We start from the raw sequence: 25,250 nt of genomic DNA, 5'->3' as shown, positions 1-25,250 counted from the left end.
GGCTAAGAATCTGCGGGAACGTCATCTAATGTGTCCTTATATCTGTGTGTGCTTAATGTGGCAGCGTAGCTGTTTTCACTTCCTGTTTGATTTGTCTTTCAACCCCCAGCAACTTCCTGTGTCTCCAAAGCAAACTCCAGCAGCTCTACAGTGTGCACCCTCAGCACGACAGCACTGAGTTCACACAGAGAAGGAGAACTGCTAAACTTACACTTGTTTCAGCCAGAACTCACAGAAATCAGCATCTTTTAGGAAGGAAGGAAGGACGGAGCTTTTAACCAGCTGCTTCAACACTGTTAAACCCAAAGTTTCGGTTGTTGTGTACACAATAGAAACATCTAAAAAGTATAAGAGACTTTCAATCCAAATCCAAATTTGTCATTGAAGTTCCTCACTACCTGAAATTGATTTGTACTTGGTTATATTCTGATATTTACTCCGAAAATCACACAGTTCCGCAAACCAATAGCACAAATGGAGACGGGTTACAGGTGACTTTTACACAAGTGGTTGTTGACCACGGTTGACTGTTTTCGGCTGCAGGAGTTCAGTGCAACAGTTGATGAGATTCAGCTGTGGTTTTTGAGGGTTGGTTGTGGGAGCTCAGTTCTGTGATACCAGCTAATGCAACAGAGCCATCACTTAGCATTGCATTCATGGCTTTGAGAATTAGGGCCTCAGCTACATAGCGTTCATGCTAGCTCTTGTACTCTTATAGCAGTTATATGGATAGAAAATATTTTTTAACTCAGCCTTCAGTGAAGAAATGAATACATTTCAGCAGGGCGTCTGAATCCGACGACTCAAACAGATCGTATATAAGCTGGACTACGCTGATCGCTCATCTGGCCAATGCTGTCAACAAGCCGAGCAAGGGAGAGGAAGGGTTAATCAAATAGTCATCTGCCACGCCCACCCATTCAGAGAAATGTTTTTAAAAATAGCTATGAACATTTACTTCACTCAGATTTTTGTGAATGCTTAATGAGACATAACATATTTAAATTAGTAATATTTCAAGCAAAACTTAGACTAAAGTTTCCCCACCCCTCCCCTGATTAATGACTCCCTCGTCACCTATTAGTGCTTAGCTTGATTTCCCCTCCCCGTCGACTTTACCCATGAAGAGTGGAAGAGGAGAATATGAGCGCTGCCTTGTGATGCCTGAACGTCTTGAAAATCCAAACCTCACTTGAAAGACTCATAAGCCGTCATTAGAGTCTGATCTCAAATCCCAGATCCAAATCCCACCGCTTGATTTCTCCGTTCTGTTCCAGGCGCTTAAAGTTCAAATTGGCAGCGGTTTTCTGCAGATTTCTTGGCGGTGCAGTTGACTTATGTGGAGCTGAAGGGTCAATAAATTGCTGCTATGTTGCTCATTGTGCAGTTTTTTGTTACCGCTGAAATTACCCGGCTTACACTGCCAGAGGCCTCGTAGGCTCTCACTGGAGTCTAACAGAGACTGTGTGTGTTCGCTTCACATTTGCATAAGAGAAGACAATTTTCTAATTAAGTGCTGAATCTCAGGAGAGAAAGCAGAGTACATTACTGACTCACTTCCTTTTCTCTTCTTTCCAATTCCAACATTATGACCTTGTTAATGTAAGGACATTTTCTAGAGGCTTTACTATGAAATACAGGACTTCTGACACACACATATTCCACAATGAGTGTAGGTATTAAGAGCACAAGAACACAAATAACAAAAGTAAGTTAGCAAGGTTGAAGTGTCATACAGCGTTTCAGTTGTCCAGTGAAATTGCCCCCTGCTTACGCTGGCAGGCAGAAGGTGTAGCTTTTGTTGTTTGCACAGTAATAGTTGAATAATTTTTATTACAAAAGCAGTAGATGTTAAAAAAGATGAGAGCTAGGGGGAAAGCATGTGGTCAACTTTAAAACAGCTGCAACAGAGACCTTCTACTGCCAGTGACGCCACTACAAGCACGCTGCTGTTCACATGGCAGAAGGAAGGACCTGTGGAAATTGCAAATATTGCCTTAGCTTAGTAATGGAGGAAAGTGTGTTTGCAACCTTTCCTGCCTGTCTCCCTTTTCATAGTTGTGCTTTATGTGTATTTGAAGCATCTGCTCCATGTCAACATACAGCAGCAGGCCCAGCAGGTGGACACGACTCACTCTGGCCCAATAGCTGCCCAACTGGGCAAGGTTTAATATGTCAGCAGCACTCACGCCTGCTGAAACCCTCTCTCTTAAATTCACAAGCCCTCTCTCTCGCTCTCTGTTTCTGTGGACTTGCTTGCTCACAGCTTGTTAGAGACGACCTGTGGACCTTATGCAAAGAGTAGCAGCAGTACAGATGGTATTGAGACACTTGACAGAGTATGGAGTCAACACGTCTGGAGTTGAGAAAGTGCTGTGTCTCTAATCACGTTCCGTCCTTCACTGGAAAAGGTTTAATGAGAATGAGTAGGACTGATGTCAGACAGTAGATAACATGTAGATGCAACGCCACCTTTCAGATTATTGTTGAAGGCACTATTTAGAGCATCAGGGCTGGGTATCGATAAATAATTGATTTCTAAATTCGATTCTATTCCGATTCTCAAAGTCCCGATATCGATTTGGTTAGGGGTATTTCAGTTACAATATCAGTGCACCTCTAACCTGGTGCATTATCAAAATGTTTAATGTTTATAATAAGGATGGACCCCAAAGAAGTTAGATCATGTACTTTTTATTTAACATGACTAACACGCAGCAGTCAAAACAATATTTTGAATGTCCAGTTTCAGATTTTTAGTCATCTGGCTCCTGGTTTGATTAAACAAACTGGGGTTCAACTTGCGCGAGATTTGGCCACGAGATCTTATAGTGGGAAGAACAAAGCCACACGAGACTAAGAGTCATGGGGACAGGCATGTTGTATAATATGTTTGCGGCCAAAGCCGACGCTAACAGAGAGTAACATAAACATCAGTGCAAAACTAACTTACATATTCATGGACGCACACACGATAAAAAGAGTCCATTGGCGATCACTCTCCGTACTAGGTGCAGTAAACATGTCCGGGCATGTCTCCCTCACTGCCATGTTTCAGGAACTGAGTCGGGCTGCATTCAGGAGCGCACAGAAACGTGCTCAGGCGCGTTTCTACACATATTTATAAAGATCGATCTCGGGATTATTAATCGATATTGGGTCATTCAAATGAAACGATTCGAATCGGAGAAATTGATTTTTTTAAACCCAGCCCTATAGAGCATACAGTTAACTTCTCAAATGTTGACACTCAAATGGTAAAAATACTGCACCATTATATCCTCTGAGAGCAATGTGAAACCGGAGTCAAACTCCTTGTACCAATAAAGCTTCTTGTTCCGTAATAATCAAGGTGGAAAATTGTCTGTTCATTAACTATATCAACTCTTTAAAGCCTAAACCAAACCACACCTGAAACTCTACCGCAGTTGTCCCATATACAGATTTACAGTTTTGATGGGGCTTCTGGGTGCTTTCTCTTTTCTAATCATTTAAAGATGACTTGTGCAAATATGCCTTGAGGCGGTAGGCACCCTGGACACACTCTAATTGGGTAATCCAGCACGGCAAGCTGTGTGGCTCATTAGGTCGGCCTTCTAAGGCAGGAATTAGGACGGCTGGAGTCTTTTTGGTCAACACCGCTGGACATAAACATCCCAATAGAGGTCATTCAGACTAACTCAATGTCATGTGTCTTTCATGCATAGTCAGAAACCCCCCGTTGACGTCACCAGTATCCATTTCTCTTTTTGTTGTGCCACTGTTATTTGCAGCACTTCTCCTAAATTTATCTAAAATCTTCAGAGAAAGAAGGAAGGAAGTTTCAGTGACATTGCAGTTGGAGGTTAGATGTGGCATCTTATCGGAACAGCATGGGAATAAAAAGACAACCTTCCCTTTCAGTGAACCGATGGCATATCAGACAAACCGGCATTTAACTAGCCGGCTATGGCAGATGGAGGACAGTGCAGTCCACAGAATAAAACATAGCTAGTTTGGCTGCCCTGAAAAAAAGAGATGCCCTCATTTAATGTAATTTGCCCCCGAGGAGTTTTCCTAAGCTGATCACAAGGAGTGTGATTCTTCAAAGTGGTCCTCTGTCTTCTTCCTTTGCTCTCTCGTTCCCTCCCTCACACAGCTTCTGTCTCTCTCTCATGCTTCTGCTATTCATCTCTCTCGATCCGGCTCTGTCACGGTTTGTGTCTTGTTTCTTCGCTCTCCTTCTCCTGCTCCCTCTGCTCCTTTTCTCACTGCTCTTCCTCAGAGTGTTGAGTCACTGAGCTGTAATTAGGTCTCTCTCCTTCTCATCTCCTCACCACTCCCTGCTGATGTGCCATAAAGTCTCTGACAGCTGTATTTAAACCAAAAGTTATCTTTCACTCTCTTTCACTTTTTTCTCCACTCAGCTTTGGTGTCTTCGCTAAAAAGGCTATGAGGGCAAAAATAGTACAAAAATTGGGAAGTTTAGTCCATGTTTAATACATCATGAATACACAAATGACACCTGTATTCAGCAAGGCCTGAAGAAAAAAAAAGTTCACAAGTTAAACTTAACATCTAAAGTGTGTCAACATAAGCTAAACTTGTATGTCAGACATTTTTAAAGCTTTGTTTTTTGGCTGATCGCCAGGGCAGCCCTACACATGGGTCTGTATGTGAGGGAGGGAGGGTACTTTCACAGCCGTAGAGAGAGACAGTTGCGACATCGCAATGGTGGATCATGGAGCATATTGGACCTCCACTGACGAGACTCTCTGTCTATACGGCTCTGGGAGTAGGCGGGGCTGCTCCTCGGCTGTCCTCGCCTACGTCCGCAGCGCGCACCTGCTTTTAAACACGTTGTTATCGGCCTAATAGGGACAGTCCTTGTAACACACTGCCCACAAAAGCGCACACTGACCTGATGCGGTCATCCACATGCTAGGTTTTGCCCTAGTCTTGTTTTTCTAAATTAAAAATCATTCAATCCCTGTTAAAACACTGATAACACTATGACTATACTACTAAATTATGTTCATCCTTTGCAAGGTTTTTACCGGGGGGAAGAATCTCCTACGCTTCAAAACAAATGGACCAGGTGATTAAAAGTAGTAAAACATTTAATAAAGGAGTTTAATGTTCTTCAAACAGACACACAGGTCCTCAGGCAGGGCTGCAAGCCGAGCTGCTGCTAATATAAGCACAGCTTTTTCTTAGAAGCTCAGCTGTTTAAGGGTTAGGATTCCTTCGTTTTTTATGGGGTGCTGAATTATTTATAAATGTCTCCTCTCCTTCAAAACAAAAGATCCTCTTTTTAAAACCAGTAAAAACACTAGTCAAAACACTTGAAGGTTAAAAATCAGTCTCTGCAACCCTGTTTGGCAGATGCATGATGTCCGGTGAGGGGGCTGCTAGCCGAGCTGCCACATGTTCATATAAGTGACATCATGTTACCACAATTTTCCCATTTTTGCAGGATAATGGGAGTTACTTTACTCCGTGTCCACTCTATTTTATTTCTCTTACAAAGTAAGAATCCCCTTTTTTCACCTGCAGCTCAAACAATGCTTTGCAGTGGAAGGTGGGCGTGTACTCCAGCATGTACTCCAAGTACAGACACATGCACACTAACTGGCTGTTAACCCATTTCTGCAGTTTGATCCATCGAGATCGAGTCAAAATGTCCAAAGTTTGTATTTATAATCAATGTAAATTTCATTGCAAACTTCTATTATTATGGTTTAAACACTCAGACCTACTGATCCTGATGTATAAGTTGGCTGGGTGCCACAGGTGTGAGTCGGTTCATTTCTTCAACAACAGCAGGTAGCTAAAGCTCACTTTCTTCATGTTATATAACTGCAACAGTTGTTCCTTAGCGCACACACTTACCAAAGCTGTCACATCTGTTTACAGCACAACACAATTTGTCGCTTGTCTTAAGCTCCAGTGATCATTGAGGATTCTGCCAAAATAAACTGCACAGAGAATTCAAGCTGTGATAAACAACATCATCATGTAAGAGATGATCCTCCCCTGAGCTGCCGCAGTCATTTTGATGTGGGGAGTTTGGGGGAGTGGATCCACACCAAAATATCCTTCCACATCAATTATCACACTTTGACTGCTTATTAGACTTTACCACCCAACAGGGTTGGCTCGTGGGTTCATCCTCTCTTCAGGAAATGACTTGTTGCACAGTCGTCATCGGCCGCAGTGTACCTGTTGGATTTCCTGTCCACCATCACTGACGTTCTCCAAGAGAGTGTCAAGACTTCCTGCAGTGCCTTGTACTATTTTGTGTTCGGTGATATAATCTTGCATCTTTTTAGCACTACCTTTGTTTCCCTCCTTCTTATACAGAAATACCACTTAGCTTATGTACCATAGCTATTTTGATAAGTGCATTATAGATCCATAGAATGTAAAGTTCAGCATTCAGGGTGTTTACGCCTACAGCAGTGGTGGTGTTACTTTATTCTCTCAAGTTTGAGAAGCTGTATGAGCCACAGTGCAGCCTCCTCTTGGTATCCAACACTCATTACCCCTGGGTATGAGGTGTTATGCATGTTTATCACACCACAGTTTCTGCTCTTTAAGCGATTCTCCCCATGTGGTAACGTCCTCCAGCGTTATTTTAATTACAAGAGTGTTACAAGCATTAATTTCCTGGAATCCAGTGTAATCTCTCTGTTTTCTTTCTGCATTGGAGTGGCTCTCACTGATCCGAGCCTGTAGCCTCCCTGCTGGGAGCAAAAGAGGTCAAACTCATTTTGACAGCTTTTAGAGCTGTTTTGCCAAACAAAGCAAAAAGTGGACACGTCTGGGTCTTCGTGTCACGCAACCCACCCCTTCACCCCCCTTGAACCTGCCGGGATTTTACACTTATCTTTCTCTCCATGTCGATCAGTCTAGGGCAGCACATTAGAAACACGCTCAGGGTATTTAGAAGAATTACACAAATGCATAACCTTTTTTGTAAGACCTGATCCCACAGTCTAGATGCATACTGTCCTAGATACTGTATTACTCAGAGGTGAATCAGTTCATCCCCCGTGTGAGATCTGGTGCCACCACAGGGGTCACTGCTGCTGCCAGTATGTAAAAATACCAGACATCAGATTCCAGTCCTGCAGGACATCCACACAGTTGGCACAACCTAACAAATACACACACATCTCTAAGTAGTTGTGCCAACACAGTGGTAAGGTCATGAAATTGCTTGATTTATACGATACAGCTTCTTATCTTTCTCTCTCAGTGTGACTGAGGGAAATAAGATTTCTATTCCCCCTTTCTATATGTTGCCTAAATGTGGTAAGAGGAGCCACTTCCTTATCTGATTGGATTCTGCAAGTAATAATAGATGTTGTTTGTTTAGGTTTCTTACCTCTATGACAACAGAGCATTGCTAGAGCATTCAGTATTTGGCATCAGAGAGCTTTGGCTTCTTTTCTTTTTTGTTATCACATCGTTTGTTCATTGATGACGAAATGACATGACGTGTAAAACGATGTGAAAAGGCGTGAGTGGTAGTGGGCGGTTGGGATAAGGCTGCAGGAGACAGTTTGAATAATCCTGTTTAGATTGAACTAGAATAAAAATCATATCAGGAAGAGCCTGACAAAAAGCAGATTTTAGGGATTTAAAGCATTTGAAATGACATCGTAATACTTACATAGATAGCCTTTGTACTCTGTAATTTTGTTATTCTTTAAAGTATGCTCAGGTTATTAGCAGAGTTCAAATAACTTCTGGATTGTACAGAAATATCGTTTTTCCCTTGTTTTACGTTCAGAATTTTTTGGGATCAGAATTTTTGTTTATTTCGCAAAATCTGATGAAAAAACATTTGTATTTTCTGTATTTATGACACAATTTGAATACTTTGATCAAAGGTTTATTGAATACACACTTTTTCTCAAGGTTGAACATGGATTGTAAGCGTTTGAAGAATTGACTTCACAATAAGCAAAAACACCTATTTTGGAACTGATGGACTTTACATTTGTGAAGGTTAAATTTCCTTTGAAAGACTTTGCACATTACACTTTGGTAACTGATCATTTCCGTGATCAGATCTAGCTAACCAAACTGTTGATGATGTCATGGTTGCCGTGTGGTGTGTAACCACGCGGCAGAAGGGGCTCCATCGGTTTCATTAAACTTGGTGGCAGACCAAACAGCCTTTGGCCTCCGAGGTTATGATGAAGCTTTATCTTGTCTATCTTCCTATCAGGCTGACCTGCCACACACTCAGATTAACTCACACTCGGCGGGTAATCCCTGCTCCTGGTTTATTGCAATCCCGCGTTGACTGTGTAGACGTGAGGTTTATTTAGCATCTGGTTTTCTCTGCCCCCATCGTTACTCTCACTCTCTACCTCCCTCTCTTTCATAGTAAACCAATTGTGTGGACACTTTATGTAATAATGGCTTCCCTTTATGCACAGACTTAGGGTTATACAGAGGATTTTCTTTGTGACAATTAGATTTTGCCGGCCAGGAAAGGGAAATGAAGGATTCCAATTTAATCTCCTCACGGTCCTCACTTGACACTCCTCCAATTCAAAGTGAAGACAGCGGATATCTGTTTGCTCTGCTGTGGTGTAAACAATGACAATAACTATAGAATGAGCATGTAAAGACACAACCATAAATAGTGACAGCGTCTTCTATTCTTTTGCCATCTAAATAACAGACATACCTTAACACGATTATGGAGTTTGAGTGAACTCCAGAATGCTGCCTTATTTGTCCACGTCGTTCTGAATAAATCAGTAGTGTAACGAGGACACATCTTGAGGCAATGATTAATGACGTTAGAATGTATTGTATGATTTACACGTGATATTGTATTATAGTTTTACAGACACACTGGATTACAAGTTTTAGGCATGGCTCTTGTGAATGACAGCTACCCGAGTTATGTGTCGCACATGGGTCTGTGGGAGGAGTTGCTGTCATATTTTAGTGTGTGAGAGAGCGAGACGGGGGGAGGAGGGAGTCTACAGTGGCAGCTGTGGAGGAGATAATCCCTGGCATGGACCTCAGCCTCTCAAATGGAAACTCCTACAACTATTGTGGTTCGATCAGATTAAAAAGACAAAAAATCTTCAGAGAGAGAAATGAGAGAGAGGGGGAACAGCACAATGTTGGCCCTGCGTGGAACACAGACACTGAGCTCAGTCAGACACAATGCTGTGGTTGTCTCCTCTCTGTATAGTTAAAGAAAACTGCAAGGCAAGCAAATATTTGACTTCTGCTTTTTCTCAAGCTCTGCCTTTTTTCAGTTTTGAGAGCCACCACATGGACCCGTTTGAACTTGGGTAAAATGTCACTTCAAAGACTTGTTAAACCAACCAGTTTCACTAAATGTCCCAGCTTCAGATCTGTGTCTAACAGGCCGGGCACATGTCTCACACTTGGAAGATTGTGTGGCTTTGCTTTAAGATTTAAGATGCTTTAAGAGATTATTTTTTCAGATTTATTGAGCCTAATTTAGAGCAAATGTTCAGCCCCTTAGGAAATGTACTTATTTGAAGAGCCCGACCTTTAAGGGATTTTTGCAACAGATACAGATTTTAAATGGGAACATTCAACGATTACTGACATGGTGGTCAGAATAGACCAAAATAGATTATGCACCTACTTTGAACTGATATGACTCTGCAAACATGTACAGCAATACAGATACATACTGTATTTTTAATAGGCAGATATTGGCCAATAATATTGGCTTACATTTTTCATTCCGCCTCTACTTTATGAGTTCTGGCGGATAACAAGATGAGCGGACAGATACACCAGCATCTACAGTTTAGCTGTAACTGTTAAATGTCTGATGTAATCATGACACTGGTGTTTGCACAAGTTTATTTCCTCGTCGTAGAAACCCTTCTCTAGATCTGCCAAACATTAACTTGCTAGCATTATTATTGTGAGAAGGTTAGCATGCTGATTTTAGCCCAAGCACCACTGTGTCTCATCATAGCTGCATAGGGCTGCTAGCATGTTATACTGTTTTTCTTAGCTAGCATTTTTTATTGTGAGTATGTTAGCATGGGGGCTGCATGGTGGTGCAGTGGTTAGCGCTGTCGCTGCACAGCTTGAGGGGTCCTGGTTCAAATCCTGGTTCATAAGTAGTGGGTCCTTCTGTGTGGAGTTTGCATGTTCTCCTTCCCTCAGGTTCTCCAGTTTCCTCCCACAGTCCAAAGACATGCTCGTTACGTTCATTTGTGACTCTTGCCCGTAGGTGTGAGAGTGAGTGTGAAACGTTGTCTGTCTCTATGTGTCATCCCTGTGATTGACTAGTGATCAGTCCAGGTGTAACCCCGCCTCTCCCCCAATGACAGCTGGGATAGGCTCCAGCCCCCCCGTGACCCCGAACAGGATAAGCGGTATAGATAATGGATGGATGGATGGATGGACCCAGTAGACCCCAAGCTGGCAATGCCAATCAAATGAGAGCAAATAACTGGATGTGTGCATTCAGCTGGCTGTAAGGTGCTGGGTCAGTAAGCGTTTGTAGACACTAGTTGTTAAAGGTCGGTTTGGTGTGTAAACATACTGCTCGGAAGATGAGGCAGTTTGAAAACGCCACTTTGACTGACATAAACACAATCACACGGTCTGGTTCCACCCTTTACTCTAACACAGACGATATGCGAGTCCACTTTGTTACACATGCACATCTATACACACCTACTCCCCCACTCTTGACTTTAACCTACTCGTGTTGTTGGTCCAAGGCCACTCCCTGATCCTGTAATGCTGGTCTTGTGCGGGGTTAGCAGCTGGGGGAGGCCAGTGACAGCTGGCATTCTGCAGGCTCACTGGAGCAAGTAGACCCAGGCCACTCGCACTATGTGGGGGCCAATTGAACAGCTGTCACGGGCTGGGTCAGTGGGAAATTATGAATTTATGGGGTGAGGAGGAAGGAGTCAGAGAAAAATAGTGATTAAGAAAAAATAGGGACAATGAAAAATGTTTGTATCTAATATGCGCGGAGGATTGTGAGCGGGGATTTTGTCTGATGCTATCTCTCTCCAGTGATGCTTTATTAAGGACTGCGTGCCTGCCTGAGCCAAAATGTTCTTTCTTCTTCTATGAATTATTCAAATGAGCAGTGATCAAAGACTGTGAAAGAAATTGCTTTTAGCAAAGTTGACTCAAGTAAATTTCAGAGTAAAACTGAGTCATTCCTCGGTTCGGGATTTCTGCATGAGAGGGGCGAGTCTAATGCCGGTCCTGCTGCTTTACTTTAAGCTCCTCTTAAGAAGTGACAGCTTGGTTCTGTGACATTTCTATTGCGTCCTTTTCCTCCTAGAATCTCAAATGAGCTTAGACTTCTTTAAACAACATCATTGAAATGGGGATGACATAACGGAGAACTGTTGCTCAGCTTTTCCTCTGAAATACACTTGAAGATGTTGAAATGCAGAAGTGCAATAAGGACTTCACATGTATTTTACGCTAAAAGAAAGGAACGGAACAACACTCATGGGCACCTGATTTAAAAGATTAATCAGCTGCTGCAGCACGAAGGTTAATCTGTCTCATCGGCACACGCACACAAAGATTACACACACATATTGAGTCTGACACACATTGGCTCACTGCAGGTGTGTTGGTCTGGTTGTATATCACACTTTGTGAGACATGAATGCCCTAACAGCTGTCTGTGTGTGACCTGCACCTCAGTGCCAGCGTCACATTATGTGTTCCACTACTAATTAAACTTTGTCTTTAAAGTGTTTTTAAATTGTATTTGCTCTTCTCTAGTGCAACTTCTTTCCTAATATTTACCAAGCAGTTATCTGACATGCAGTACATGCGCCTTCTGAAGTCACAGGAAATTAAAGGAAATGGCTTAAAGCTAAATATAGGCGGTTAGTTGCCTCCATTGTTGACATTTTATGTGGCACCAAGTCTAAACGATTCCTCTCTCTCTCCTTTTTTTCTCAACACCAGGTATTAAATGAAGAGTGTGATCAGAACTGGTACAAGGCAGAGCTAAATGGAAAAGACGGCTTCATCCCCAAGAATTACATAGAGATGAAAGCCCATCCGTAAGTATTATGCATTCCTGTTTGTCTAATGCCAACTGTGTGTGTGAGTGTTTCTCAAATGGGGTACTAGCATCCCTTTGAATACAAAGAAAACTGCCAGGCTACTTGGGATGGTTTTAAAGTTTTAAGTTATAAAAAGTTATGCAAAATTCCCAAAATAATTACCGTAAAATCCTGAATATATGTTGCACCGGAATATAAGATGCTGTCTGTTTTTGGGGCTATCCCATGTGAATTTATTTTCATTTGAAATGCATTCAAAACACACAAATTTCAGCCTACCATCTGTTTTCGCCGTGTCGAGTTTGCAATCCTTCTAGCTCCCGGCGCTGCAGGTAGCGGTAGCTGGCAGCCTACTGTAACGCTGATTGTTGTGAGGATGGCGGCTGCAACGGTGTGACGAAGCGTTGGCAACAATAAATTTGGTTTTCTTCGCTTAAAACAGCACGCAGGCATATTGTAAAGCGGCCTAGACCCGGAAACAGTTGAATGCAGGGATGTGACGTCACCACTTAACGAGACATCGCCATCAACACAATAACATACCTCTCTCTGCATTTTATACTTGTATATTGGTCTCACCAGTATACAAGACGCAGCCCACTTTTTAGATGAAAAAAAGTGTCTTATACACAGAATTTTATGGTACTAATAATAATAATATAATAAGTAAAAAAAAACAACCAAATTTTGGTTTGATGAAACACATTTTATGTCAGGAAGTGTATGTTTACATGTTTTTACACCTCCCACGGCTTTGTGCTTTTTTGTGGGGAGAGATTAGCAGCTGCATGAAGCCAGTGCGCCTAAAGATGCAATGTTTAGTAAATGTTTTGTTCCTCTTCATAAAAGATTTAGAGGGAACTAAGCTGAAAATATTTCAAACCAACGTTATGTGACGTAAATGCCAGATGTGGCATTCAGCGACTTTCCCTTCTTCCTCTGTGTCTGTACTGTGAGCATATTACCTGTCAGCGGCTGCTCAGGTTGAATAGGCTTGAAGTGTCCTGTTTACTCTTATGAGACTTGATTGTATGGGATACCTTTCCCAAGTGTGCGTGGGTGTGTTGAAACCACTTTAGAGAGCGCCTGGCAGGATCCTTGGAGGACATTACCCCTGGACCTGCGTTCAGTGCCAGATTAGCTCTCTCTTTATTAACGTCCTCCAGGCCTCTTACCCTTAATTGAATATTGACCTTATGGCATCACGGCTCCGTTGCTATCAGATGTACCTTTTTTTACAGGCAGGAGGACATTGTATCGGTAGCAACAATACTCGAGTGTGTACTGTCTTTTTTATGGTTATGCGGAATCAATGTTTAGCTGCACCTCCTGCATCTGCAATACTGAACCTCTTATTATTATTTTGTATTATTATCACTATAAAAGAGGTTTTCGGGGCTGTTTTGAACACATTCTTGCAAAGTATATATTTTGCAAAGTATATATTTTTAAATCTCTTTATGTTAGGCGTGTGTTTGTTTTCCAGAAGCATCATTCTGTCAAATAAATTGCCATTTCTTTATGAAAACATATTTATATTGTCTAAATATGCCAATACGAAATTGTTAAACTCCGCACTGCAGCTGGGAGGATTTGAACTAATGTTTTAAGGCGATTTAACTTTGATTAAGGTTATTATAGTACAGAGTGCCATTGCTTCTCTTAACCCAGATTAGTTTATTTCACAGTAAGAGGAGAGATATCTTCTGAAACAGGAAGGCAAGTTATTAAAAAAAGCAAAGTGAAGATAAAATATAAACAGAGAAAACAGAAAAAAAACAGTATATGCTTAGTTTATCTGCGGATTCCAAACCCTGAAAATGAAAACCCTTTTCTCCTGTAAAGGTTCCTAACCCTTGGAGTTGTTCCAATCTCACAATTTTTGAAAGCAAATTCTTTGAAATTTACAATTCAAGGTACAATTTCGTCATGGCTGCATGCGCAATGCTAGTAAAGGTGGGTGTGTGTTCCCTATGAGTCTGCTCAGTTGTCTAGAAGTGGTTACATATTGCCGCCGCTGAAATTGAGCAAACCGTCTACTCTAAAATCTGTGGCAACAACCAAACCGCCGCAGCACGAGTTAGTTTTCCAGCTATCTTAAACAAAGGTAGTTGCAGATTGAGAGAATAATAACTTTATTTATAGAGCACCTATAATAACAAGAGCTTACAAAGTGCTTTGACAAAGCAAATCATAAAACCAGCACAGCACAAAACCCAAAGGCAACAGGAGAAGCCACACAACACGGCCAGACACAAGACCAAGGGGACAAAGCAGAAGAAGTAGAGACAATAAATAGAAATAAAATAACTAAGATAAAAGAAAGGAAATAAAGCAATAAAAAAGATACAAGACAATTGTGTTGCACAGTGAGTTGCTCAACTTCAACTTAATTAATATCCCAAAGGAAATTTGATCTGCAGCAGGAATGAAGACAAAACGGATACATAAAGGACAACATCAAAAATATAAATCCTTAAGTCCCACAACTCAAAACAAAGATACTCCGACCACACTGTACCAGAAACGGTTTGAAAGCAGCACAGCAAAGCACAATGTCAGGACAGCGACAGCCCTTAAAAACCAGCTGAGAGGCCTGTCACAAGGGTCGCATTAAACGGTTACAAATGGTAATCATGTGGGGTAAAAAAAAATCTGCGTCCCGTTCAATTTTAAGTCAAAAGTCATTGCTGACTTCATGACAGATTTACACGATCAGGTGTCCCTGCCTGTTGCGCTTTTATAGGGTACATTTTTCCACTCAAACCAACCGTGACCTTATTATCAACTTCTCATCAACACTGTCTGCCACTCATCCACCACATCAAAGAGAGCAGGAAGGACTGTGCCATAAAATAAAGTCACCAGAATGACGGTTAACATGTTTGCATGCACTTATAAAAAGCGGTTGCCGTTTGTGTGCATGTTAATTTGTAAGCAGTAAATGGGAACTCAACACTTCCAGTACCTGCTTTTCCAAGTAATGCTTTTATTGTGAAATAGCCAGCAGTGATTGTGAGGGCTTGTCTAATGTCTCATGTTGCTCGCCTTGATGGGCGCTGCTGTGAAGCGTTACCACATCCTGGGATGATATCAACATTTTTTAACTGGATTCTTTCTTTAACCGGCATTCTGTTGAGTATAACTTGAGTCAGACCTGTGTGTTGCAGAATGTCAGACATCTTGCTTCTGTGTAGACTTTACAGTACATCTTACAATGCACTTTAAGATTAACTGTTAATATTCTGATTGGATAAAACGACACTGCCCAGCAACAGACAAGAGACTGTGGTGACTGGACGATGAAGCGGCTGGAGTTTGCTTTTGTCCCCCGTTGTGGTGACAATGAAGTGCCATCTGAAAGCACCAGGCACCCACACAGCACAGCAGACATGCAGCCACAGCTGTGCTTTCCAGGAGAGCACAATAGAGTACGACTCTGCGCTACGTCTGAGTGCTTTCTGTTTGTACACAGATCCTTTACTCAACAGTAACGTGTTGTTGTGGCTCAGCTATGCGGGACTACTAGGAAAAGGAGTGGCATGAATGCCTTGGAGAGGTTGAGGTGTAGGTATGTGTAATGCCAGTTGTTCTCCTGCTGTTATTTAATCAGCTCCATTCATTGCTCTGCTATCACTTTTATCAACAGGGAAGAGAGACTCGGTGCCTGCTTGTTTTGCTGCCACAGATGCTAAGCGGATCAAGAGTTAGCCATTTCATTATTGATTTTCACCTTCGTGTAAAGGAGCCAAGATGTCATCTTTTGGCTGACTGTACTTTTTAATTATTTACACGAGTAAAAAGCTTTCGCTCGCTTTGTCTCCCCCTCTCTCGATCCATCATGAGTGCTCGCACTTATTCCCTTTGTCAGTGCTTTTTCATGGTGATATATTAATAACATGTATGCTACTAAAAATACATGTACGCCACTTAAAAGTACTTGAAACTTAAATTCTCAAATTGTTTTTTTACTGCTTTTCAATTTAGAAATGTTAAACTACAGATGCTCCCAAGTGCACGTTTTCAGAAAAATAAATAAATAATTTTAAGCCACTATGATTAGATAATGATTAATTTACTTCCTGCTACATGGACTAACAGTGCAGCTTTATAGGAATGACCAAAGCTTGTTTAACTTTGTCCTTACTTCCTTGAGTGTACGTTCTGTGTTGTTTCTCTTGTCTGTGTCAGGGCGTGCTCTCTGTGTAGTCCAAAGACCACTCGGAGTAAATGCTAAATTATATGTAATTCTGCCTATAAAGGAGTTCATTGTCAATTCATTGTTGCTCAGTGGGTCAGTGGTTAGCACGGCCGCCACACTTTTGTGTCTGCAGTCGGCCTGAAGAAGGTGTGATGCCTGCCTGTTCACACATAGTCCATGTAGCTTCCTTCCTCAGCCCACAGACTCACAGTTTAGCTTAACTTCAGCTCTAAATTGCTCAAAGGTGTGAATATAAATGTCTTTGTAGAAGTGGGAGGTGTACCCCCCCTTCAACACATGAAGCAGTTGCAGTGCTTTAACGCTGCTCAGGGATGTTTTGCTTTATCGGGCCGTTATTACATTCACAAGTAAGGGTGTTAGGATGTGAATTAAAACAAAGAGCTAATCTGTGTAAGTAGCCCTTTGATCATTTAGCACAGAAATATGTATTTTATTAAAAGCTTCAACTTAACAGGCTTGAGTGAATTTAGGAGAGTTAAAGTATGTAATGAATGTTCTTTTCAACATTGTGTTTATTAAAAAATCTAACTATGTGATTTTTTTTTGGAGGTTGTTTAGCAGATTCATTAGTCTAGTCTTTGTCTGTTGGGAATTAAGAAAAGTTAAATAGAATAAAAAACGTAAAATGTTACATCTTTATTTAAAGAACAACCTCCTTCTCTTTTAAGATTAAAAACGCTCCATTCTAAAAACATAAAACAAAAAAGGAAATGTAACTGTCTGTGTGCCATTGTGAGTTCATGGTGGGCTTGAAATAGTGTGAAAAGGAGAAATGGCACACACTATGGTGACATAAAAACAACGCTTACTTTTAAAAGAAACAAAGTTGCACTCCCAGTATGTGTTTGTGGTCGTTTCATTTTTGCGTTTAAACATTTTAGGAAACGATATAACGTCAGGAAAGCCACCGTGTGAATCCTGTTCAGATATTTTCCTGTAAAATTAAAACTAACCCTTAAAAAAAAAAAAAAAAGCCATAAACAACCACAGCTAGGGGTGTGAATCACAGGAAACCTGGCATTGTAATGTTACCAAAGTACACAACAACATGTTAGTGCAGTATTGACAATATTGACTTAGTTTAATTACTTTTTACGTGCAAATGATGTCCCCAATGAAAACTTTCTTAACATATGTTTTATAAGATCACGTTTTAAGTCAGCTGATCTCACTACTTCAATCACCTTTAGTGCAGGAAAATGATGCAGATAGATTTACAGGTATGGGAAGGAACTTGTACAAAAAAAGTTCTGCCGCTTCATCAACTGAAAGTAAACTATTACACTGATAAATGAAAAATGATTAAATGTCAAGACTTTGTCTGAAAACTCTCAGCACAATCTAGTGAAGTAAAATAATAATAATACATTTTGTTCATAAAGCGCTTTAAAAGGTACTCAGAGACACTTTACATGTTAAAACAATCCGGTGCTTGATCGGGTGAGAGGGGTGAGGAGGTTGGCGTTGGCGGATCTGAGGTTACACGTGGGAAGTGTGTTGGTGAAGGAGGTCAGTGAGGAAGGAGGGGGCTAGGTTGTGGAGGGCCCTTGTAGGTGAAGAGAAGGATTTTGACCTGGATTCTATATTGAATGGGGAGCAAGGGGAGGTGTTGAAGGACCGGGGTGATATGGTCTGTGGTGTGAGAGTGGGTGAGCAGACGGGCAGCTGAGGTTTGGATGTGTTGCAGTTTATTGAGGATTTTGGAGGATGTGCCATAAGGGATGCTATGGCAGTAGTGAGGTGATGAATGCGATAAAGCAATTGTTTTTATAATTCTCGTGCCAAAGGGATAGATTTGTGTTTGCAGTATTTCCCTGATACGTTCTATATAAAGTAGAAGTGTAAGGTCTGTGTTTTTTCGTACAATATTGCCGTCTAAAATATCATGATACTACGCTGTATCCATTTCTTCCCTCACTCTTAACCACCACAGCGAGCTGCCAGATGCTGTCACACACCTACACTGTCCATGCTTGGGTTGTGTACATTTTGCGGAGAACAGGAAAGTCTGCACATATACGTATTAATGGAAAGGATCCAATTTAAGAAGGGAAAAGTCTTGATCAGAGCCCTTTTGTTCTTCACAATTTGAGAGTTTGTACGCCCAGAAGTCTCGTGCACTTAGCGAGAACAAGCCTTAATGACTGTGAGTGTGGAGATTAGGTTTGGGCTGTGGACTCAGGAAGTAAGGGGTTGCAATTCTAACTCGAGTCTGTTTTCTTCTTCCCCCAGGTGGTTCTTCGGGAAGATTCCCCGGGCCAAAGCAGAGGAGATGCTCAACAAACAGAGGCACGACGGAGCCTTCCTCATCAGAGAGAGCGAGAGTGCACCCGGAGACTTCTCCCTCTCTGTGAAGTAAGCAGCACCTCACCAACGCACCACTCAGGGCAAAAAAACCATGATTCACACTCACACTGTCTGCTATAAATACAGTTTAACTTTATCCTTACATCAGTGCACCGTTCTCCCACAGCCGCGCAGGTTCATAAGTTTCCATACTTGGTATATCTGAGTCATCACCGCAGCCTCTTCCTTATTCTAGTGAAGTCTCGCTGCTGCCCTCTGGTGTTTCTCCAGCTCCCATCCGTTGTGCTGTGTGGACGTTGGCTCCATGAGTAGCTTCACTTCCTGTTTTAGCTGACACGCACAAGACTCATTTCCTCTTATCTGACTCCCCCACTTCAGATCTTCCCTAAGACTCATGAGTTCACGGCAGGTTACATGTAAAGTTAACAGTCAGACATGGATCTTAATTACTGTCTGGACTGTCCCCATGCCACTTAGTCAAATGATTCAGTCGTGCCAGCAACAGACCGACATTGAGCACTGGCTGACTAACACTTTACAGTCTGCCACAGACACGCCTCATGATAAGAGAGGTTCATGTCTGAGTTTCATCTTCATTTGTTTAGATCTACCTTCAAATGAACAATAGATGTACTTTTTAATTTTCCCCTCCTCTTACACGTTCTCTTTGTGACCTTGTGCAGGTTTGGAAATGACGTCCAGCACTTCAAGGTTCTTCGTGACGGAGCTGGAAAGTATTTCCTATGGGTGGTGAAGTTTAACTCCCTCAACGAGCTGGTGGACTACCACCGCTCCACCTCAGTCTCCCGCAATCAGCAGATCTTCCTGCGAGACATAGAGCAGGTCCCCCAGGTAAGAAGTGACATCCCTGAGGCAGAACGCACTCTGGAACCAGGCCTAAAATCTCAGCGACTTTCTTTACACAATAAGTTGGTTAAAAAAACTTTTAAGAAGCTAACCTGTTTTTTATTTCAATACATAATATACAGATGTACCTTTTAAACTTTCTAAACCTGCTCATATAGACCCTGTGATCTAGACCACATGAGGGGAAGTTCTCAACACTGCACACCCTCAAAGAGCATGTTGGTTGGTTGTCACCTTTGACCACGTGTGAACAAACTTGCCATGTTTCTGCAGAAACATCTAGTGTCTAAAAGTTTCTCTTTCATTAAACTGTTTAGTCTGTGACTATGATTTCTGATGGTTACAGACGTGTTCTAAAAGTGCAGAATGCTATATATAGTAGGTATATTTCATGTGTGTCTGTGGGTACGAGGGCGGGGGGTGACGGTGGTATTGTGGGTAGCAGGGAGCGAGGTAATGTGTGAAATCATCTGTGCTGTTCTTGGAATTCATTTGAATACACAAAGTGTCTTTTACATGCACCCCTGATCTAACACAGAAAGAGAACGCATCATTAAACAACATGCTCTGATAATTGTACTATATTCGACACTACAACACAAAAAACCCCGACTGATATAAATAACTCAATCTATATTTTCTGAGTGACTGAAGAGGTGTACGCAATAAAAGGGGGAAAAAATGCCATGAATGTGCACATTTGAACAAACTTCTTAGTGACACAATCCAGATATTTAGCAATGATTTAAATGGTAAATGGACCTAACTTACAGTGCACCTTTCTGGTCTTCTACATGTCTGCTACATGTCACATTCACCCTTTAATATACACAATTATACTCTGACGTAGTGTCATGCAAGGCCACTGGGCACTGATGTGCCAAGCATTCACACACCCAAGTTGGGTAGGGGTGTAGAAACGTCAGCATGTAGACAGTCTGCGCTGTGGATTTAACCACCAGGGTGATCCACTCCACCTGTAAGCCACAGCCGTCCGTCAACTGTGTGTTATCAATGTTATTACTTCATTTAAGATATCAGCATTTAAACACACAGGAAAACGCTGTTAACAGGTTGCATTGCTAACTTTGCGCCTCTGTATGAAACCTAAGGTAAAGACAGCAAAGACGAGCGTTTGGATTTCTCGTACTTTATTTTAAAAACTTCTAATTTACAACGGTGTTTATGTGAGTCCGGACGTCGGTAGCAGGAGGTAGGGAGCTAGAGTGAAGCTGGTAGCCTGCAGGTCTGAGGGACAGCTGCAGGGAGGAAAGAGGACAGAGAGAGAGAGTGAGACCAGAACCATCCAGAACATAAAGAGATGAGAGGAAGTGCAGGTAAGACAGGTGGAGGGTAGGAGAGACATAGAGAGTGAACATTTGTTACAGATAGCGAGGGAGTCAGAGAGAGGATGGGGATACAGCACACATTGACGGAAAGCACTGAAATACATTGTTTCTCACATTTTGATCTTACACATTTCATATATTGTATTAGTCTTATAACAGTTTGAAGTATTTATGTTGGAGAATTACTGTCATAAAAGTAAATATATATCTTTACTGCGTTTAACATCAGAATATTGCAGCAATGTTTACAAAAAAATCAGTGTGAATTATAGATGTAAAAATATCTATACTCTTTGTTACTGTCTCTTTAAAAACACTGTATGGATTTTAAATAATGATGCACACTAAAAGATTACATTTTGATGTTAGCTAACTTTATTTCTTTTGCTCTGAATGCACATAAAGTGCTGTTTTAGTGCTCAGTGTAACTGAGGCTGTGATAAATATGAATACAAACGACGCTGTTCTCATGGCATTAAAAAAATGGGGTTTTTTTTCAAAAAGTTGTTTTTTTAATCTTTTCTACTATAACAGTTTTCCTAGAATGACTTAGAAAATAGAAACATATAGCCTTGCTTAGATATCACCAGCCCTCTTATGAATATTTGTGTGTTTTCATGTTGTCATAACCGTATACCACCCCGTCTAACGCGTCTCTCCCTCCTTCTGATTGCACAGCATCCCACATACGTGCAGGCGCTCTTTGACTTCGACCCGCAGGAGGAAGGAGAGCTGGGCTTCCGACGCGGCGACTTCATCCAAGTTTTGGACAACTCTGATCCCAACTGGTGGAAAGGAGGCTGCCACGGCCAAACGGGCATGTTCCCCCGCAACTACGTCACGCCTGTCAATCGGAACATGTAAACAGTCAGACCATTTAAACAACAACAACAACAACAACAACAACAACCACAACAGCAACCATCAACACCACCATCATCATCTTCATCGTTCTTGATCTCATCAGCCCCCATCCAACCCCCCAAAAAACCACCACTCCACCCCTCTACGCCATCCCACGATAACAGGAGCAGACAGGAAGAACGCAAACAACCGAAAGAGAGAGATAAAGCAGGAGTAGAGCTGTCGTAGGCGTCGCTGTGTGGGTGGCAGCTGAGCAAAATCAACTCTTACTTGCGCTGAGCATGTTCACCTCCCCAGTGAGCGCCTCGGCAAGGATTGAACTGTCTTTGAGGGAAATCTAAACGCAGAGAAACTAAAGAGTAGTGCAACCAACCGTGAAGATAACCAAATGATTCTACCGCTCCCACAGCTGCTTCTGTCTTCTCCTTAACTTCTTAACATTCTGCCTTTTTCTTTTGTGTTTATTTTTTCTTTCTTTGCCGCATGTTGTTTTAATCACCTAAATGAAATGCCTACCGATAAATCCTAACTCTGTTTTAAAGAAAAAAAAACGGTAAAAAACATAAAAAAGAAGAAATGGTTTTAAAAAATGTACAAAAAAGAAGAGAGAGAAAAAATGATGCAATCTACAGTACAACAAGTTTCCATGTCTAAGATCATTGGCACGTGAGCAGTGTACATCAGCCACCGGCTGTATAAATAAATCAACTATAGAGAGAATCCATTTTTAAGAATATATATTATATATTTGTATGTGTTTGTCTGTTTTACCTCTCATCACAAATTGTATTTTTTTCCATTTGTAAATTATGTTCAATCTTTTGTTAGTCTGGATAAGACCTAGTAGCTCTAGAATGTGCTGAATTGTCAGTTTTTGTTCTTCTGAGTCTATCTGAGGGCTCTCAGATAAAAACAGCATGAAATTTAAGGGGTCATAAGTTCCATTTGAAGAGGTTTCTCTTGTCAATGATGCAAGGAAAGTAGTTAGTTCTCTGAGAAGAAACTAAAGCTGTCGAGAAGCTAATGTTGACCAGCAAGTAGAGCCATGAATGCTGCAAGAGCTGTTGTATTACGGAGCCCTGTATAAAGGTCAGCCACCTTTTCAAAGCCAATGTATTTATTGCAGCCATTTTACTTGGGCAGTGAATGTAGCTGACTGAGTCCACAGACATTAACATGAGGGAAGCAAGGTCGGAGAACTGAACTACACAACCATGCAAGGGATTTTTAAAAAAGACATGCTGAATACGTGATGTTGTCGATATTCATTTATAAAGAGAATGGTGTATGAGGATATGTACAGGTAGTTAACATGCATATTCACAAACAGTCATTACATGCATGCATACGCAGACGCTCTCCTCCTTGTTATACCTGCACGTAGCAGCGAGGCTGAGTTTGGATAATCACATTGTGTAATCACCGGTGCAGATCTGCAGCTGGCACAGATTAACAGTTCAGAAAACTGAGAGATTGTCTTTTATGCTAAAAGTCGAGAGATCAGCGTTAATTATGTCAAAGTTTTCCTTTTGTTTGTGTCCAATGTGGCGTGTGGTCAAGCACTTTTTTGACGTTTTGATTTCTGGTCCAGTCGGTCGGTGTGCGTGTGTGTCTGTTTACCGTGTTTGTGTCTATTTTTTTCACTCTCTGTTTTCTTGTTCTCTCTGGATAGTGCCTTTCTCTCTGGTGTTTCAGTGTCTCCGACCTGCTACTTTGAGCCCCCCTCCCTTTAAGGGGCCTGCCAGTCCTGCAGTGAGAAACAGTGTACATAATCCAACCTGTCCCATCCGACAATGCCCCCCCCCCCAACCCCACCTTTCCTACATCACCCCGCCTTCACCTTTATCCTCACCAACATGGAACTCTTCTTATTTAAGTGTCTCTTGCCTTGTCTTACCTAATGATACTGTTTTGTTTTTGCTCTTTTTTATTTGCATTTGTTTTTTTGTTTTTTCAATTAATAAAATGCAATTATTAAAAAACGAGAATCTTTTTTTTTTGTGGTTTATGTTTGAGGAGACTTTAACAGGGTTCCTGCAGCTCCTTGAAAAGTCTTGAAAGGTCATAAATTGACCGTAACTCTGCTGTGTGTATGGTGCGTTTAAGGCTGATCGGGAAATTGTCACACAGTGCCCTAACATTACCGCAACAAAGAGTGTAGAAGCAGTCTAAGTTGTTCGATGTAAATAGTTTTGCTGTCCGACAATATTTGCTGCAGTCACATCACTGTGCACATGGAAACGTTTACAATTAGCCTGCTGAAAGCAACCTCGCTAATCTTTGAAGTAAATCGTCATTAAAATGCTTCATTGGTTAAAAAAAGCACAGAACAAAACTTAAATTGTTTTCAAAAGTAGGACTAAATTCTATTTTCTATCAAAGAAATTGTTTCGTTGTTTTTTGGAGTCTCGAATTATATTTGCTGAGGTCTTAAAAAGCTTTTATTAAAAAGTTTTATTTTAAAAATGGTGTAAGAACCCTGTTTAACTCTCTCGTTCATGTCAAGCAGGCTGCAGATTCTCCACCAAAGGAGCAGTGCAGTCATTGTTGGAACGGTTGTCATAACTACTGTTTTCTTAGTGTGGGTGTGTATTTGAGGTTTAAAATTCAAAAGAATAGTTTGACATTTTTATACATTTTCTGTATGAGTGTCTCTGCTACGCCCCCCCCTCAGTACTTCCGATTCAGCTCGCGCGTGGAATCATGGTGATGATGATGGTGAAGGCTCACAGTCTGGAGGAGCCGTCATCAGTGGCCTTAGTTAACGTCAAACCCTGAGTAAGAGCAAGAATATTGCCATGACGTCGGCAGGAAACTCGGTGTTTCCACGGCATTAGGTTTATTTAAATTAGCTAACATGAGCTAATGTTAGCATAGCGCCAAATCCACATGGTTGGGCTGTTTAATTGCTCATAAACTTTTCCTTTATCGGATGTGTGTCACTTCTTATTTTACATAACACACTCTAACTTGTGTATTTTTTTCATTTCTCTTCTTTTTTTTAAAGTTTCATTTACGCATCTTCACACTTTCTCTGCAGCATGTGGTTTTGGAATGCCTCAGCGCGGTATGATAATCAGCCTGCAGACTTGTAACTTGCATGTGATAAGTAATCCATCACAGTGACTAACAGGCTGGCTTTGAATTCTGGCAGAATCTGTGTTGCTTGTCAACGCCGTAGAAAGCACAGATTGTTTTTCGTCTGTGCACAATGGTTCTATTTATGTTGGCGACTCAGAAAAGCAGGACTTGAGAGCTGCGTTCACTGGCTTTAACCTTGAAACAAAAAGGAGAGATGAGTGTTGCAAAAAGAGCGGAGCCTTTTCTTTTTATAAAACAAAACAGGCTTTATGTGCCACTGAAACAGGAGTCAAAAGGCAAACACAACAAAACTGAATGCTAACTTGTAATAAACAGCTGAAGAGATTAGTCCCTAGATGGTCTTTCCCACCCAGGCACAGTTAATGATACGGCCAGGGTTATTCTGGCAGTGTATTTAACCATCCATGTATAAGCCTTAAGATGGCTTGTCTGCAGACTGCAGAATTAGCATCTTCACCCGCCACCTAAAGGGAATTCCTCCAGAAA

The 25,250-nt window shown here is 41.5% G+C and overlaps 1 protein-coding gene across 1 annotated transcript in view; it reads left to right on the top strand.

The window, feature by feature from the left end:
- Positions 1-23,641, top strand: part of grb2b (growth factor receptor-bound protein 2b) — a 32,682-nt gene extending 9,041 nt beyond the window's left edge. The window contains exons 3-6 of the mRNA XM_069675916.1: positions 11,953-12,050; positions 18,508-18,630; positions 19,266-19,434; positions 21,477-23,641. Coding sequence (XP_069532017.1) covers positions 11,953-12,050; positions 18,508-18,630; positions 19,266-19,434; positions 21,477-21,662 — 576 coding nt within the window. The 3' untranslated portion in view covers positions 21,663-23,641. The remainder of the gene's footprint in view (positions 1-11,952; positions 12,051-18,507; positions 18,631-19,265; positions 19,435-21,476) is intronic.
- Positions 23,642-25,250: the final 1,609 nt, after the last annotated feature.

This window comes from Semicossyphus pulcher, unplaced genomic scaffold, assembly GCF_022749685.1.
Source record: "Semicossyphus pulcher isolate SPU_LCO1_2020_fin unplaced genomic scaffold, fSemPul1.0.p SCAF_25, whole genome shotgun sequence".
Taxonomy (NCBI): domain Eukaryota; kingdom Metazoa; phylum Chordata; class Actinopteri; order Labriformes; family Labridae; genus Semicossyphus; species Semicossyphus pulcher.
The sequence above is the reverse complement of the archived record's forward strand: the minus strand, read 5'-3'. Positions and strand labels throughout refer to the sequence as shown.